Genomic DNA, 17,526 nt, shown 5'->3' on the forward strand with positions numbered 1-17,526 from the left:
ACTCAAGTGCTTCTATCTTTGTCAGGGTACTCACTGACATTAATGCATTCTGTAAATCCTGTGTCTAACATTATATACTTGCCTCCAACACTTGTCCCAGACTAAACTTAATGCTAGCCCCAACTGTAAACGCCCAGCGGTTCATTGAAATTGTGCCAGACAGTGACAACTAGCACAAACTACTCCTGCTACTTGCCAACCTTACTCAATCTTCACTCACAGATTTACTGACCAACATTACTGCAACTTGCTCCTATTCCACTAAACAGTTGTGAGCGCGCCCCGCACCCCCCACAATGTGATTACGCAAACAGATTTTGTCCTCACAACATGGATAATACACAGCACACACAGGCACACCACTTTGGCTCATCTCCCTGTGCCTGTCACAACAGAAAACCCATCCCTGTTCAGAGCACAGAGACAGAGAGATAAGAAGCAGCATGAACACTGGTGGGAAGCTGCCAACATTAAGCTAAAGGATCTAAAATAAGGACCAAAAACTCAGAATTAGGAATTTGAATGATCACTCAGAATACTCTGAATTCTTGGCACTGCACTGTAAAGCTTAAAAGCTTAACAGTGTGTGACATGTACTCGTTCAATGACTCAATTATAAATTGTCCATAAGGCAATAAAAATAATGACTGCAACCAGTGACTGCTGTTATAGCTGGAACACTTTCTATCACATGAACCTGTTTCAATAGCAAACCTATAAGAGCCTTCCTGCGTTTGCCATCTTACATTTCAGGTACTCTCATGAGAAAACAGTGTAAACACATTTTTACACAGTTGCTGTTAAACCATCTATTGTTATTACTCCACTCTCTAATGAAAGTCAGATCTTTGATACTGTTATGTCTGTCACTGCATAACAATGTGGTTTAAAAGAAAAAGAAAAATGGATTGCTTTTAATTGTAAACTCCTCAAAGACAGCCACTCGTTTGCAATTAATCACAAATGTGACGGGGTTTGAGGTTATAGTTAAGTGCACGTGAGCCACTAGTATGTGCATTTATTGTTTCATTAGCTGCAAAACCATGTTTAATTGTTTAAAAAAAAAAACAAACTGTAACAATTGCTCAAAATTAAAAGCTATAAATGCATCTTTGATTTGAGGTAAATCCATTTGCAGATAATAACCGTTCATCAGTTCACTGGAATCAAACTGCAGCAGCAGGAATCTAAATGCTACAGCAGACATGAGGCTGACACAAGCAGTTTAGCTCACAGTGAACTGTTTGCAAAAAGGGAGAAAATTAATAAAGTGTATGTGCATTTATGTATGTGTGCCCAATATACACTCAAAGTTGATCCATTTAGAATATATAACACCTCTCCAATCACATGAAAGTCAAATACAATCACTTGGAGCACAAACACCCACACTAATCACCTTCGCCCAGTGAGGTGACATGGTGATTTAAAAATCAGAGCCACATCCTCAACCCAAACAATGTGATTAGAATCACTCAGTGTCTGACAAATGAGGCAGGGCTGGAAGCAGATTCACAGATTGTTGTTGTTTTCTTCTCCTGCTGTTGGTTTATGGACGTAACTCTTACATTTATTCTGCCTCTGCTTTATTATAATGCAGCCAGCATCCTGAACGGTATCAAGCAGGGACATCTGGATAACACTTTGAGGCCGGCATCGCCCATATGCTTCAAATGCAGACAAAGTTCACGAATACACACAAACTACAGAGAGAGAACTTCCCAGGACAAACTACCTGTACGGCCAAAGTAGTGTTGCTGTAAACAAATCCACAGCCCTTCCCTTTCCTGACACCGGTGAACCTCACACAATGAATCGCTTTATTGGAAGAATGCTTTGATTATACATGAAAAAACAAACGCCGCCAGTCTCTCAGCTGCAGACGGCTTGTCTCATCTTAAGCAGTATGAAGCGGTTTGGCCTTGGACAGAGTATGTAGGGACAGTCATAAAAGCCCTGTGACAAAGTACTCCCCCTGCTTTTCCTATTAGCACCCTTTTCATTAACCTTGCCACAACAACAGGAAATCCATATCCATGCATTTTTTTCCCCTCTAAAGATGAGCTTACTTAGATAACCAAATGCAAGCAGGCAGACACCATCTATTGGTAAGTTTTTTCTCCTCTCCACTTCCTGCTGGGGATGAAATATTTCCAAAGGAGTCTCAAAGCTGCCGGTGTCATCAGCTAAGTGTCCTTGGCAGAACCGGCTGGAGCGCAATGCATCAAAATGACAACTTTCAAAGTGAGTATGACTGGGGGTGGGAGGAAGGGGTCATTAATAGTCAAGCTTCGGCCTGTTTAGTATCACCACACCGGGTGATGAGAATACAATGATAACTTTGCACCATGTGTGGAGACATCCAGGTTTCTAATTAGACTGCTGCTGTGGCAGCAGATGTGAACAGCTGGAAGCACTCATCAAGCTGAAGATCGTTAACCAGTGCTCGGACCCTGACAGATAAATGGATGAACAGATACATCAATAGATAAGCATCAAGCTTAATGGCAAGTTAGCGGGTACCTGCCATCACTGTGAAGGCTACAAAATGCTGCGCGAGGTGCACTATTCAAATCTGCCATCTTGGTATCGGGCCCAATACCAAACAGATCCTATCCATACAGGACCAATTCCCTGTCTCTATCAGTCCAACTACCAATTATTCCACATGGTGGATTATCAGCTACTCACAGTAAACCCCGGCTTGAAGATACCTAAAAGTGATGCAAAATGATGTTACACAGTGAGGTAAAATAAGTTCAAACAGCCAAATTCTTTGATCCGCCTGTAATCAGGGTGAGAAACACTACTGAACACAATAGTAAACAGTGAAACCTAAAACATCTGGATACGTTTCATGGAAAGCTGCAGTGTGGTTAATAAATTACAATTAGAGTCATATAAGAAGTTAAAATTTCACTAAGTAAAGCTTTAAAGTTCTCAAACTAAGGCAATCGTTTTGTCTAACTGCTCTATGAGTGCACAAGGCCACAAAGACTCAAGTCACTTTTCCTGCTACATGCCCAGTCCCTGCAGGACAACTGTACGGCTTGATGTTGCTGGACTGAGATACAACATGTTGCCCAAACAGGTCACTGGAAGCCTGCCTATCACAAGTGGAACAGAAACCCTCACAGCTGGATGGCCTAGTTAAGTTGGCCAGAAACCTCTGCACGGATGAGCATGTGCGCATGAATAAAATGTGTCAAAAAACATGTATTAGATCGATATCAGCCTGATCGCATAGGTTTCTGAACTCTTTAATGAGTTAAACCTGTCTGTGCTGGTCAGAGGCCTGTGGAAAGTCTGGCCCTGTAGTGAAGCCATTTCTTACTTCAGGGGACCGAGAGTAGCCAACCAAGCTGGGCCAACTTCCTGGCTGCCATCATCCAGCTTTTTCCCTTCTCTTCACCCTTCCCCAGCCTTAATCCAAACTATGGCCACTGCCACAGGCCTCATTTCTTTACAAGCCAGGGCACTGATTCTGGGGCAATGCTGTTTCCTCGTGGCCCAGAGGATTACTATCCCCATGGTGGAAAGTTTGAAGACATATAGGGATATGGGGCTGCAAGGTTTATAATAAAGTGTTATTTAATCATCGTTTCTAGATTGCCGTGTAGACCTCGCCTGTACCCTTTCCCAGGGTGGGGGAAGAAAAAGCCCACAGAGAGTCAGATCCTCAACATAACAGAACATCTCTCTTCTTCTCCAGCTACATGCATCAGCTGTGTCTCTTGAGAGTTATTGTAAGTAACTGACCCTCACAGTGTAGATGCAGGGTGATGTCTTTTTTCAACAGTGGCCAGAGCTTAGTGACAAATCTAGAGCGAAGGCTGGAGTTTCTTTGATAACAGGCCAGGCAGATGGTGAGTGCCAACTGTAACATAAGATTCTGTCACTTTCTGAGACAAGAAGCATACTTTGCATCACCAAAATAGACTGAATGTATCCACAGAGCAGAATAAATGCTTCAAACAGGCTAACAACTGCTCTCTTAGAGACCGCTTTCATACAAAATAGCACCGCACGAAGCAAAGTCCAAATACACATCTTTTGTAATCTATTTAAAATCAAGGACATATTAAATTAGGCCTCTTGAATAAGGTTTTGAAAGAATGGTCTCAACATCATCTTTCACATGATTTTGGACTACCAGAAGACATCATCTATGTGTGCATTGGACTTTACCTAAGAAGTCTGCAGATGCTGCTCCTGTAACTGAGTCTCTGGCTTGCAGCGGCCACGCTGGGAGGCATTGGTGGGCGTGCAGGGAAATAGAGCAGGACTGCTCCAAAAAGCACAGCAATAGCAGCCAACTCTGCCGGAGCACAGCGACGTAGAGGAAAAGAGACATACATGTTATTTTCAAAGATGAGACAGTCAGTCCAGTTTGACATTTTAAAAAAAGGTCACCGTGACATCTAGAAGTCCTCTGAAGCCATCCCCGTGATGAACATAACAGCCCACTAGACAAGACTGTAGAATAAATGCATCTAACAAAACGATGCAATCTGACATAGCATCAGCTGATATCACAACTCGTCTCTTAAAAAAAGCAATGCATTTACTAAAAAGCTCCATTGTAGCCACATTAGTGGGTCGCTTTCATTCCATCATATGATAAGTGATACAATATCAGCTTACTTCTTATGTGACTCCTTTTTACTTCTGAAAACCTGCAAAACTTTTGATTCACAAAAATGTATCCGCTTTGCCCTTAAGAAATTAATAACAATACTACCTTAGGTTAAACAAAAGCCGCTGCCTCAATCTATTACAGCATGCCTGTTTCTCTTTTCAGCATGCTTTTAATTTTCTGAATCAGTTAAGCATATCAGCCCTAAAAAGCCATTATTCAGAGACGCAGTTATGAAGATTATAATTGGTGTTTTTGGTGTTTGTGCAATATTCTTGGATCCTTTCGCCTGATTGTATTTCTGTCCCTTGACGGGGCTGACATGATGTCGAAATGATGCGATATCGATCCAACTTGCCCTCAGAGGCTCTTGCTTTTTCTTAGTACCTGCATACATTACTAGCTGGATCCTGTCCCGGATGAAGATGTCGGAAACCGCTGCCGAGATCGTGGTTAGTGCCTGAGTGTCATTGGGAGCTGGAACTATCAGAGGTCCCACTATGAATGAAGCGGCGCCTCCAAGGTAGGAGAAGAGTGAGGCCACGGCTGTTGCTGTGGCTCTCTGATCAGGGGCAAACCATGTGGTGGACAGATAGGGGCCGGCGCTCATCATGGTGGGGCCGGCTAAACCATTAAGCAACTGACCTCCGTGTATCAACCTGTAAAAGAAAAAAAAAAAACGTTCTTATTTAGAAGACATACATGCCTCATATCAAGATGTGCCAGGAAAACACTTCTCTGATATCCCATTGAAACAAACAAAACGGCAGCAGCAGAGCATCACCCTCAGTATCCCTATTAAGTTCAAAATAAACTAAATAAGGACAAAGTAATGAGGCATTTCTTTTGAGCATCTAAAGGAAGAATGACAGGCGAGGGAATAAAAATAAAGGCATAATTATCCCAGAGGAGTCAAGTAACCACCTGCCCCTGAAGTTTCTTTCTAACTTCTGCACCTTCAGACTGAATTGTGTGAGACAGATGTATTCTGAGATAGAGCAGGGCGATATGGCCAAAAATATTTATCACGATATATATTTGAAAATTTGCAATAACGATATAACCGACGATATAATTGATGCGAGACAAAATACAACTCCACAACATTACTAGCGCAAAAAGACAACCTTCCATTTATTTTCACTTAAGAAGCTGGTTTTTATGTACATTAAAGCTTTATAAAAATGTAACAGTGCAAATGCAAATTCCTTGCTGAGAGTTTAACCAAAAGGCATTTCCAGTAGAAATGGGCTGACATATCCTGAGCATAACCATGTATAATATCCACTGAAGTTAAAAAGAGGTGCTTTGCAACATTAAACTGCAGTGTGCAGTACGTATTTTTCGGACCATAAGGTGCACAGGATTATAAGGCACATTAAGCGAAACAAAGCAGTCAGATAAATCAAACTTTATTAAACTCATTCTTCTTGCTTCCTCCACTTCTGTACCATTGATTCATTAATGTTGAATTCTCTGGCAGCTGCTCTATTCCCATGTTGTTGCAGTATATTAATGACTAACCTCGTATTGTGGATGGATTATCTCAGTTGTTCTCCTGACTGAAGTTTGGTCCGTTTACAGCATCCTGCCATGCGATTGCATTTGTCTCTAACCATGAAGAACCTTCACGTTAACTTTTATAAGTGGAAAAGTGTTAGTGTTCGTCCTCCAGCTTCACTGTTTATGTTATGCTAACATAGCTGTGTCGCTAGCGATCACGTAGCACATCATTATATACCAGCTAGCCCAACTTCAGTAACCCTACAAACGTCACTGCTGTTTAGTTTCCTGTCTTCATTTATGTTGGAAGTGATAGCAGAGCTGTACGTTTGAATTTTTTCAGAAATCTCTCAGTCAGAACATGCTATATCATGCTTAGGTAACTAGCGAAACTAGCGAGCTAACTTCCGCTAGCTAACTTCTAACTCCGTTAAATGTAATAACTTTTGTTTTCATGGATGCCTGGAAGTTAAACTTTATAGTTACACCTGGTAAAGCAGCAATGCTGATCGTTTTATTAAAGATGAAAGAATTTAGACAGTTTTTAACTCTAAGTGATGCTGCAGTGTTGTTTGACCTGAAGTATACGGAGTTTAGGACCCAGATTACTCCCAGATTTAAGAGCATCTTAGTCCGACAAATACGACAATAACAACGGCCGCTTGCATGTTCTGCAAAAAATGTGCTTTGTTGTGTATCTGACGGACAAACACCAAACCAGTTCCACATCACTGAAGTTGCACCATTTTTACAAACCAATTCTGGTTCATCTGTTTCACTCAACAATCGGCCATGTGCGTATGAAAACAAAGGCACTGCGCATGCGCGTTTTACTCCCATTCTATCGCGATATTTCATTTTCCTATCGTTGCCTAACATTATACCGGTATTACCGTGAACGGTATAATATGGCCCAGCCCTATTCTGAGATGTCCCCGGATTCCACCAGCACCCCCACCACCCCACGGCCCCCTCCAGAACTGTCTGACCGAGACAGCCAGCCGCTGGAGACGGCTCACGGCTGATTGATTGTCTGTACACTCAGTAAAGACTCCCTGGCTCAGCAGGGAGAGAAGAGAACGAGAGAGGAGAGGGGGACACGTGAAGATGTTGGGTTAATTCTGAGCTTATGCCATTTAAAAATCTTCTATAATATTGACTGAAAAAATATTATCAGTATCAAAATTATTAGATTTTACACTAACACTTAATATAAAAAAATTCCTTGAATGGCATTTTGTTTGACAAAACCTTTAATTCTAATACTGAGCCCTGTCGAAACAATATAGTTTATGCCTGCTTTATGTCTAAAGCAGGCATAAACTAGTTTGTTCAGTCTCCACTGTGCTGACATGTCTCTGCCCTCTAACTCGTTCTAACTTTGGAGTCCACTGCCTCTGGGGTTCACAGATAAATGTGTCACAGCAGAATACAAAGTGCTGTGGTCAGTGACAGGCTGATTGGAGAATAACTTGTTCACCCTCTATCTTCTTCCCACATCTCAGACCTGCTAACATCCCCTCCTACACACCAACACCTCCTAAAATACTCTGTGCCTCATACTTTTTATTCATCCCACCTCTTCTTTCCTTGTTTCTCAGTCTTTATCGCTAACTGGGTATGTTTTCAACACTGACACTGAATAACCTGGTTATCCGAGTCCCCGTTTACACGATTCTGACATCATCGAGCTTCTCTGATCTGGTCATTTGCGTTGGTGCAGACATGTCTTTGACTCCTCCGCATCCAACGTGTGTCATTTCTGTACCGAGTGAGTTAACTCGACAGGATGCAGATGAACCCAGTGCCAGGACACTGCTGTATTTACAGCTGTCATTTTCTTCATCTAATTATGTGAGAGGGGAAGTGTGAGCAACAAGCAGTAAAAATTTATCCTCATTATTGGCGTCACACTGTCATTTTCACTTAAGCATGTAGGTTATCATTACATCACTTGTCATTATGTTTTCATTGACTTAGCTACATGATTTCTATCAAAGAGTCTCCCCATCATTACTTCTTAACTAAACATAAACACCAGATTCAGCAAACGAGGTGTTGACAGAGCAGCCAGAACCAAAAATAAGTGGTCTTCATGCTCTCAAGCACCAAATGTGCTTTTCTATCTACCCTACTGCATAAAAACCTCTTGAAACATTCAGAAAATGATTTGCAGCAACAGAGACTACTTTGGTAGCTCTGCATCTTTGATTTGGCAGATTTTTTGATTTTCAATCTCCCCGGGATCTAAGCAGGGATCCTCTGCTTGTGTAAATGTGTAAACCACTACACTATGGAGCCACTGGTATAATCTCTGTATGATTAAGACTTGTGTGTACTGGCAAAAACAAAATCTACAGCTGCAATAGTTGGCATCTTATTGTGGCCGTCCTCCATTTGGATGGGTCAGTGTGCAAAGATGGCAATGCAGGTAGCACGAAGCAAGCAGGTCTATGAATTAGGCAGCACGATGTGAGCAAAAGCTAACATTTAATTTGTATTTTATGGTAACAACGACATGATTTATAATATGTTCTTGATACATATGACATTTTTTTACCTACCACACCGAGCCTTTGAGTCAAGCTGGCTGTCTGTCATTGTGTCTGTTGAATTGAAATCGAGAGCTACCCGGAGCCAACTAGCACAACAGTCCCAATCAGGTTTTTGGGCGCACGTACTGATTACGGTCTTATTCAGGACTCAAAAGGGTGCAGACAGAGTGGTCCTGTCCACCTGCTGTACTAGACATTTTCATTAGATGATGATTATTCCAAACCCGGCACTCTAATCAACTTTCTCCAAAAAAACAAAAACAAAAGAGACAAAGATACGCAGCATAATTTACAACAGTAACTGTGACCTACAGTGATCTCATTTTGAATCTCACCAACAATCGAAGCAGCTCAACTGTTTTGTTTTAAATTGCATTTCATGCACAATACAAACCAAATTAAAACTTATGGAATCAACTAATAACCTGAACAGTCGACAGTGGCTTTCAGCACTTCACACCTTTTAAAAAGTTTGACAAAGTTTGGTCAGTAACCAGCCTCGCTGTATTAGATTAGAGAACAGATGAGACTAAAAAAAGTGCCTTTAATATGACAGGTGATGAGGACGGATGGTGACTAACACGAGGATGAGCGGTCACATGAGACTGCACTGTGGCTGGCGAAGCAAAGAGAGGGAATAGAGCAGCTTTTTCAAGAAGAGATGATTAATCACTATTTATGAACCCTGTCAGACTGAATCTGATTGAGAATGAGACAAAGAAACCTGCACTACAGCGAAGTCATTTGACTGCTTCTGCTCTGCCTAAGCTGACAGACCAAAATTCAGCCATCACAAAAAGGCCAAACCAATTCCGCCTTGAAAATGGCACCATCGCAATTGTTGGAGTAATACGATGGGATCCACAATTTTTTTTTTTCTGATGGCCAATCAGACATTGTCGGAGTGAGTCTGAGATGTAACTGATAGACGCTAATCACACAGCTGGTCTGTATTCGAATTCATAACACAGACGGAGATTGAAATAGCAACAGAAACTAGTAGACGCATGAAAAGCCAGGAAAATGAGAAGGGTTTGAAAAAAGAAAAATAACCTTTGATTTGAGAGCAGAACTAATCACAGCAAGGTCTAATCAGTGACTGCCAATTCAACAGCACCTTTTATCTCCTTGACTGAACCTCACAAAACAAACATTTTTTAAATGTGGCTTCACAGAAGATCTCATTTAAAAAAAAAAAGAGAGAGAAAGTTCCACTTTTCAGTGTTCAAACATTCACAGCTCCCTTTGATTTTCAAAAATGGGATCTTAAAACCTCAAAACAAAGAGACGCCTTACTTCCTCAAGAGGTTATCATAAAAACAAAGAGGTAATCGCCTTTTTAAACATGAAAAGGAATCTGGAGCAAACAGATCTGCAGGGGGTTACTGAAGGAATGTCACGGTTTCTAAACCTGGATAGACGTCTCCTCAAACTATTGTTTGATCCCGCCTGCAATGTCCTTGAACACCATATCCAAACTTCAGGAATCTGAAAAACTTAACTGCTCCATTATGTCGCGATTCCCTCTCTAAGGTAATCTACATCATCATCCATCTGATAAGTATCCTCTGCATGACAGGCAGCACATTCATCAGCGACACCCGTCAGTAAACAAAGCCCTTGCATTTTGATCACTACTGCAAAGCAAAGAGTGACCTCTACTGGTGATCCAGCTACATTAAGCTTTGAGTCTCTACAGTTCTATAATAATCCAGTATGCCGTTCATCGCCTTAAGATCTATGACCTATAACATTTAATATGCAAATTAAACTGAACTGTGACACACTAACATTTGCCGTGTGATTCATGTCCTCTTTGCTTTCGCCATCCTATCTTGTTTTCCACTTTGAATGCCGTATCTAAAGAGCTGAAGGTTGCAGCAGAGCAGCATAACTCTCATCGTGGTACGGGTGCACAGTGGGCAGCGTTAAAAACTCTTAGCTCGACCTGAGCGGACATAAAAACTTGATATGTCATGGCTGGATTCAGCAGAGGTGAAATTGAAAGCTTGCTTGTGTGACTGGCTTTTGGACTGAAGTGACACTCGAGCAACAGCGAGAGGCAAGTTGAAAACTTCTAACAATACTGCCCTCGAGTGCGTCCAAAAAGAAGAGGAAGAGCTTGGTATTTTATTCCATTTCCTCTTTACAGTAAAAGCCTTTTGCAACATTAGCGTGGTTGAAATATGTGTGCATGCACGTGCTTTGGGATTTATTTTTTTAAATAATTTATGTCAAGTCAAAGTTATGCTTTGTGGAGATGATATTTTTACCTTCAGCTTACAAGATGTGATTAGGCTAAAAACCACTTCAGCTTCACAGACCAACACTCAACGATGCGCATGCTGTTGTTAAAGTTTAACAATTGAAGCTGAGTTTACATGTCACTGCTGGAGGTATATGAATTTGCAACTGCATTTTCAAACTGAAAAAGAGGAGAGACACCGACCATTACCAGGCAGAGACTAATAAAAATGATAAATAAGAAATATGGAAGTGTAGAATCCAGTATTGCTGCCCTCTAAGAACTGAAAGTCAGGATATAGGATGCAGTCTCTTCTGAATCTGTTTCTAAATAATTTAAATCCACCAACACTTTAGTAGTGTAAAGACACTGGAGTGCTCTTCATTATTCTGAAGTTATGTCTTTAAATTTAGTGCTAAAATAAAAACTTCAGCTCTCTACAGTCTCTCGAACAACAACAACAACAAGAAAAAAAGATTCCATAGCTCTGTTTGCAGGCCAGATTTAGGTCACTGTCGCTCTTTATTGGAGACTTTTTTTTAAGGCCATATGGTAGCTTTGATGAAGCTCAGCTTTTACTGCATGAAGACAGATTTCCTGACAAGAAACTCCTTTGCTTTGGTATTTGTCCCTTTTACATAACAGGTAGTTCCAAATGGGAACATCCCTGTCTCAGCGAGAGTAATTTGCCAATGAAAACACATTAATAATATTAAGCTTTTAGGTCACACTGTAATCTATCAAAGGTCAGTTTCCCAGATAAGACATCTGCACATGGCCCAAATGTATTGCATCTTTCTTTTAAGAGGACTTAGGCTACTCCTGATTTAAAGCTTTAGGGTTATTACAAACAGGCTGACAAAAATACAAAAACTCAATTTTATAATCATAAATTAAAGTTGCAAAGCTTGATATTTCACTCCAAACTGTAAATACTTTTTTGGGACAGACTATCGCCTGGAGATCGTGGTTATATCAGTTATTCTCCTTGTACACTGCCAGGAGCTTTTCCTGCCTTATTTCTTTCTTTAGGCCGTATCACTAATTAGCAGCTAGGTTTTCTTAGTGCAGCCTCACGAGACAGAAAAAGAGAAACAAATAAATTTATCTGCTCTTTGAAAGCCAAAACCTATTTTAAAAAGCTCCAACTGCATAAAGTGAAAGTGATATGTGACTTATTCCATGGAAATATGATTCTCTTTATTCATTATAACATACTGCCTCATTGTGAAGCCCAACAGGAATCATTACACAGATTACCACCAAAAATATTCAAGGAAATTAGATTTTTTAAGGCACTGTATAATTGAAATGACCTTCTCTGAGCTCTTACCCTTTCTAAAAATGAGAACACTGAACTCAAGTGAAAATGAGAATGAAAGTGGGAAACTGGTTTCCAGCAACAGCCTGTCAAAATGCTGTCTGATAAGTGAGAAAACTGCCAGCAAAGACACCAAAAGAAGCAAAGCGTCCACACAGTGTTGATCTGTCCTTCACAATCACATCCTCTGCCACATAAATAGTCTCATTGTCTCTATGCAGTTACAAATCTGCATATCAAGAATGAAAAAGAAGCACGACCTCAGCTTCAGTACAAATGCATACAGTACAAGACCCTAAGAGGCCACTTTTGTGCAGACATTCATGATTTATTGACTTTAGTAACTCTCTGATTTTTCCTGTAGTGATATCAAGAGGTTGATAATTATTGTTTGTTGTGTTGCGATATGTGACCTTTTGTCCCTTCAGTGCAATTTGAAATGTAATTACTTTATTATTCTGTCCAATACTTTTGCTGGTGACCATCTTGGAACATTTAGAAAGCACAAAATTGACATGACAACAGAAAATTATGGACCTCTGACATCTGTGCATGCCATCTTGATTAACTGTTACTGATTAAATGATTCATATTTCTTCTTTTAAAAAAACTGAATGGAAACAATTATATGAAAAAATGTTTAGTTTTTCACGTACTGCCAAATCCCAATTTGTGTAATCTTGTCAAACGCATTGCACGCATTGGCAAACATCACACAAGGGTAACTTTTCCATGGTCCTAAGTAACTTTGGCCAGTAGCTCATTTCATTTTCAATGAAACGCTGTGCAAAGCTGGTCCTAAAATGATTACGGCACTCACTCAGAAAATTTGCCTAAACTGAGTTATGGAGACTATAGAACCTGTATAACTGCAGTGCAGCTCATGAGTCACTTTGCACCGCCTTTCCAAAATCTTTCAAATGATCATCATCACACTTGCATCGTGCCGCCATCTGCTACCTTAATATTTACACGGGCTTCTTACCATCGTCTCAAAGGCTGGCCTGTCAGTGGGATACTTCTTAGAGCTGCTCCTAGCACCATGAAGAGGGTAGAGAGGAGGAGGGATGCTCGCAAACCTGGAATACACAACACACTGCATCAACACCGACGTGTAAGAAAAAGTAAAGAGACAGCAGTGAACATGGTAGGGATTTCTCAATTTTTGCTACGACAAAGGATTATTTCTGTTCTTATTGAATTAGTTATCTAACAATAAAAAGAGAAAAGTAAAAACAAAATCCAGTTTCCTGGAGCTATAAGAGACTATAAAATAAATAAATAGATAATAAGCAAAGAATGATAACAGAGGAAAGCAGCAAATTAACACATTTTAAAATCTGGAACAAATATTTTACATAATTACCTTGACCAAGGAGATTATGTTTTTGGTAGTGTTGATGTCAGTCTGAGAGCACGAAAAGTTATGAATGAATGCTGATAAAACTCTGAAGGGGTGTAGAGGGGGGTCAGGAAGTACTGCATGAAGATTAAAACATCCTGTCACTGCTGACCTCTGACCTCTCCTTCAAGATCAAAGTGATAATAATGCTACTTAAAACCATGTTTCTTACTGCCTTTGTTTGTATGAGGAGCATTTAAGAATTATGGGGATTAGGGCTGGGTCATATCATACCGTTCACGTTAATACCGGTATAATGTTAGGCAATGATAAGAAAATGAAATATCGCGATAGAAAATGGGTAAAATGCGCATGCGCAGTGCCTTAGTTTACACATGGCGGCGATGGAGAAGGGCGAAAGCGGATCGTCGAATGAAACAGATGAACCAGAATTGGTTTGTAAAAATGCTGCAACTTCAGTGGTGTGGAACTGGTTTGACTTTCTTCCCTCAGATACACACCAAAGCACATTTTTTGGTAGAGCATGCAAGCGCATGCACATAAAAAACAGCTGCTTGTTTAAGTGAAAATACATTGATGGGGTTTTTTGCACTAATAAAGTTGTGGAGTTGTAAAGTATTTTGTCTCGCGCCACTTATATCGTCAGTTATATCGTTGTCGCAAATTTTCCAAATATATATCATGATAAATATTTTTGGCCATATTGCCCTGCCCTAATGGGGATTCTAAAAATACACATTATTATAATTTGCAGCCAACATTACAACGTTACATTTCTCATCTGCCTTTTGAGTTGACAACTTGACCCAAAAATCTGTTACAGCTTTAACGAAAGTATTGCCAAGAGAAAGACTGAGCTGCCTGGTTAGTTAGAAATATACTGTAGTGCAATTATTATACAATAAGCTCTAGTTAAACATGGCCAACTATTTACAAGTGATCTAAATTAATGATTACAGTCTACATAAATACAGTTTTAACCAATAACTGAAAGGGATTGGCCAGCATCACTAACCAAGCAACAACAAAAATCTTAAAACAGAAAATTCCTTCTTAAATATCACTTGTGTAACAGCAAAAGTATGAGAACTGTTTCTTTCACCATTAACTCAAGTCTCATTTCTCAGTTTCATCCACATGACAGCCATTTAGAGAATTATGTGCACTTCCCCATTCTTTTCTGCAAGTGAACTACCATTTCTGAATGTTTGATTGACAGGTTCAACTAAATGACCGCTGTGGAAAGAGGATCAACATATTAACAACATCCTGTAGGGCTGGGTCTAACTGATGAGCAGAATGCAGACTTTATTGATACCAGTGCAGTTATGAATTCTGCTCCTCAGTTAGATTATTTATCAATTCCGTTATTGACCCTTGATCCACTTTCTTTTTAGAAAAATGAGGACTGTGCAAGTTTTGAGCATGAAAGCGAAATAACAGCAAGACTGTATGCAACTCACGTACAAGAGCTTCACTGCCATGAGTTGGACAAGTTTATAATATACAACCTCATAAAACCATTCTGAGCAGTATCAACGGAAGAAAAAGAGAAGCTTGAACGTATTCCAATAAACTGGAAAGCTTCCCCACTTCATATCATATAAGCTGATGCTATATTGACTTCCTATGTCTATGGCACCTTCATAGACACAGAGGCCGAGAAGCAGTTGTAGTTCTGCATTAAGGTTACATAGAAATAGCCACCTTTGCAAGGTTTGCCAACTAGAACTAGTTGCAGCAGGTAATCCAAAAATTATTATCTTAATATTTGCTAAATTGTTTCTACCAAAGCGCAAAAAAAAAGGCAAATATTTGCCACTTCCAGCTTTTCCCAATATGCAATTTTTATGTTTTTGTCATTTATTATTCATGCTCCTCAATTGTTCATCAGTACTTATGAGTGAAAAACAAAACATTCATAATGTTTGTCTTGAGAAGGCTTTAGCTGTACTGAGCAGCTCTCTAAATGAATGCATGCACAACTGTGACCACATTTCCAGTAAATGAAAGAAAAAGCCAGCAACATATTTTAGAGAAATGCTGGAGGCCATCTACCGTAAATGAGACCTGCAAGTTTACAGCTGCATACTTCAATGCACAGTATGCATCTACGTGCTCAAGAGACAGTTTGTTGACATGAAGGGCAAGTTAATGATCACTACAACTGCAGCCGAAAAGCTATAGTTACTTCCATATATTTAGATATTCATTTTATGTCCTTGTCACAACTGGCACCATGAGATGGTATATGCAGCCCATTCAATTTACACAGGTAGTCCAGCTACCTGTCTCTTGGCACTGTCTCATGAGTGAGGAGATACCAGGGGAGGGCTGGTACATAGTGGCAGTTGGACAGGCCCATTTAAGGCTTTGACACAACAGCAATAGTGTATGCGCAAGTTTGTGCAAAAAGGAACTGGAAGAGCATTCCCAGAGCTCTACAACATGACCACCGATGGGATTACTCATGTGCGTGTTTCTAACCAAACCCTCAAAATCAGACTCCATATGAGTATCATGAGGGTCCAGGTTGCTTTCTGTGCTCACAGAACAAAACCATGCTCACTTTAAATGAGAGGAAAACAGGCAGGTCTGCCACTGGTGCCCAGTTTTCCCAAAGGGAAACCAAGTACTTTCCCCACAGTCGAGCTGAATTAGATCTAAGCATATCACAACCTTTGCAAGTCATAGAAGTCTTTTTGCAAGGGCACACCATGGTTGACACTTCTTAACTCAGATGCAGACATGACCACAAGGTTTTTTGTAAGGTCTGAGTGGAATCTACACCAGGAAGAATTTACAACAAGTTACTGAAAGAAGCAGATACCATTATCGAGTTGCCTACAAATAAATTAGGCAACAAAAACACCTAATTGTTAATGTGATTGTGATCACAAGGTTGAGTTATGCAACTTCTTGGCAAGATTGTGCATGGACCAGCAGTCTGGTGTTGTTAGTGCCTTGTTACTGTTTTTGTCATCTGACAACCAGCGTGGTCATTACAAACTTCTACAGTCAGGTGATGCAGAGGAACTGGTTTGGTAAAGCACACGCAAGAGGGCTACTTTCATTCTTTCCAAGAAATACTGCTTTTGAACCTGAAAATAAAGATTTTTTAAAAAGTAAATTAAGACTTGCTTGTCCCATATAAGCACTTTCCCCCCCACCTCCCATGTTTCCAACGCATCTATGTGTCTTACTGGGCACAAACAACCCATTTAAAAACTGAATGAAGACTATAAGGTCTCTTAAATACTGCATTTTATCAGAGTAAATATATTCTGCGATTGCATAAGGTCAAACTAATGATAAGAGAAATTTTCGAAACCTAAAACAAAATACGTCGTTAAGTTACATCGCTGTAGATCTTGGTGGGGTGAAAAATCACCAGGTCAGGCACAATCATCGTTGAGGTATGACACAGTGTGCTAAATTAAAAGAACTCACCTTTTTTATCCATTAACCACATAAACAGCAACCAAGGGAGGAAGCCAGCCGGGCCCCACAGCACCAAAATCGCGATGTCAGACTTGGTAAAGCCGTAAGCGTGAGCGGCTGAGTTCTGTATGGGACCCCAGAAGTTCCACACCATTCCCTGCATCAATGCCAGCAGGGAAAACAGGGTCAGAACCAGCCATCTTCTCCCATACACTCTGCTGTTTACCGGATTAGTGTTCGTCTCCACATAAGAAGGAACAAGAAGCGGCTCCCTCTCGGCCTCGGTGCTCGAACCGGCACCCATATTAACCTCCCGTTTGTCAGGCTAGTTAAAAATTCCGGTTTTAACGACGGTACAGCAACGACAAACTACCTCGGCCACACAAACAAAAACAGCCGATAGCGTCTAATGTTTGCTTTAACTGCGCATGTCAAACCGGAAATAGTTGCGGGTTTCGGGAA

General features: G+C 40.4%; 1 protein-coding gene across 1 annotated transcript in view; it reads right to left on the reverse strand.

Moving 5' to 3' along the window:
* Window positions 1–17,368, reverse strand: part of slc49a4 (solute carrier family 49 member 4) — a gene marked incomplete at its 5' end in the record, with an annotated part of 46,816 nt that extends 29,448 nt beyond the window's left edge. The window contains 4 exons of the mRNA XM_082507385.1: window positions 4,189–4,318; window positions 5,024–5,295; window positions 13,246–13,339; window positions 17,074–17,368. Of these exons, the coding sequence (XP_082363511.1) occupies window positions 4,189–4,318; window positions 5,024–5,295; window positions 13,246–13,339; window positions 17,074–17,368 (791 nt within the window). The remainder of the gene's footprint in view (window positions 1–4,188; window positions 4,319–5,023; window positions 5,296–13,245; window positions 13,340–17,073) is intronic.
* Between the last annotated feature and the right edge of the window lie 158 nt (window positions 17,369–17,526).

Source organism: Aulonocara stuartgranti (genome assembly GCF_965226115.1).
Source record: "Aulonocara stuartgranti genome assembly, chromosome: 16".
Classification (NCBI taxonomy): domain Eukaryota; kingdom Metazoa; phylum Chordata; class Actinopteri; order Cichliformes; family Cichlidae; genus Aulonocara; species Aulonocara stuartgranti.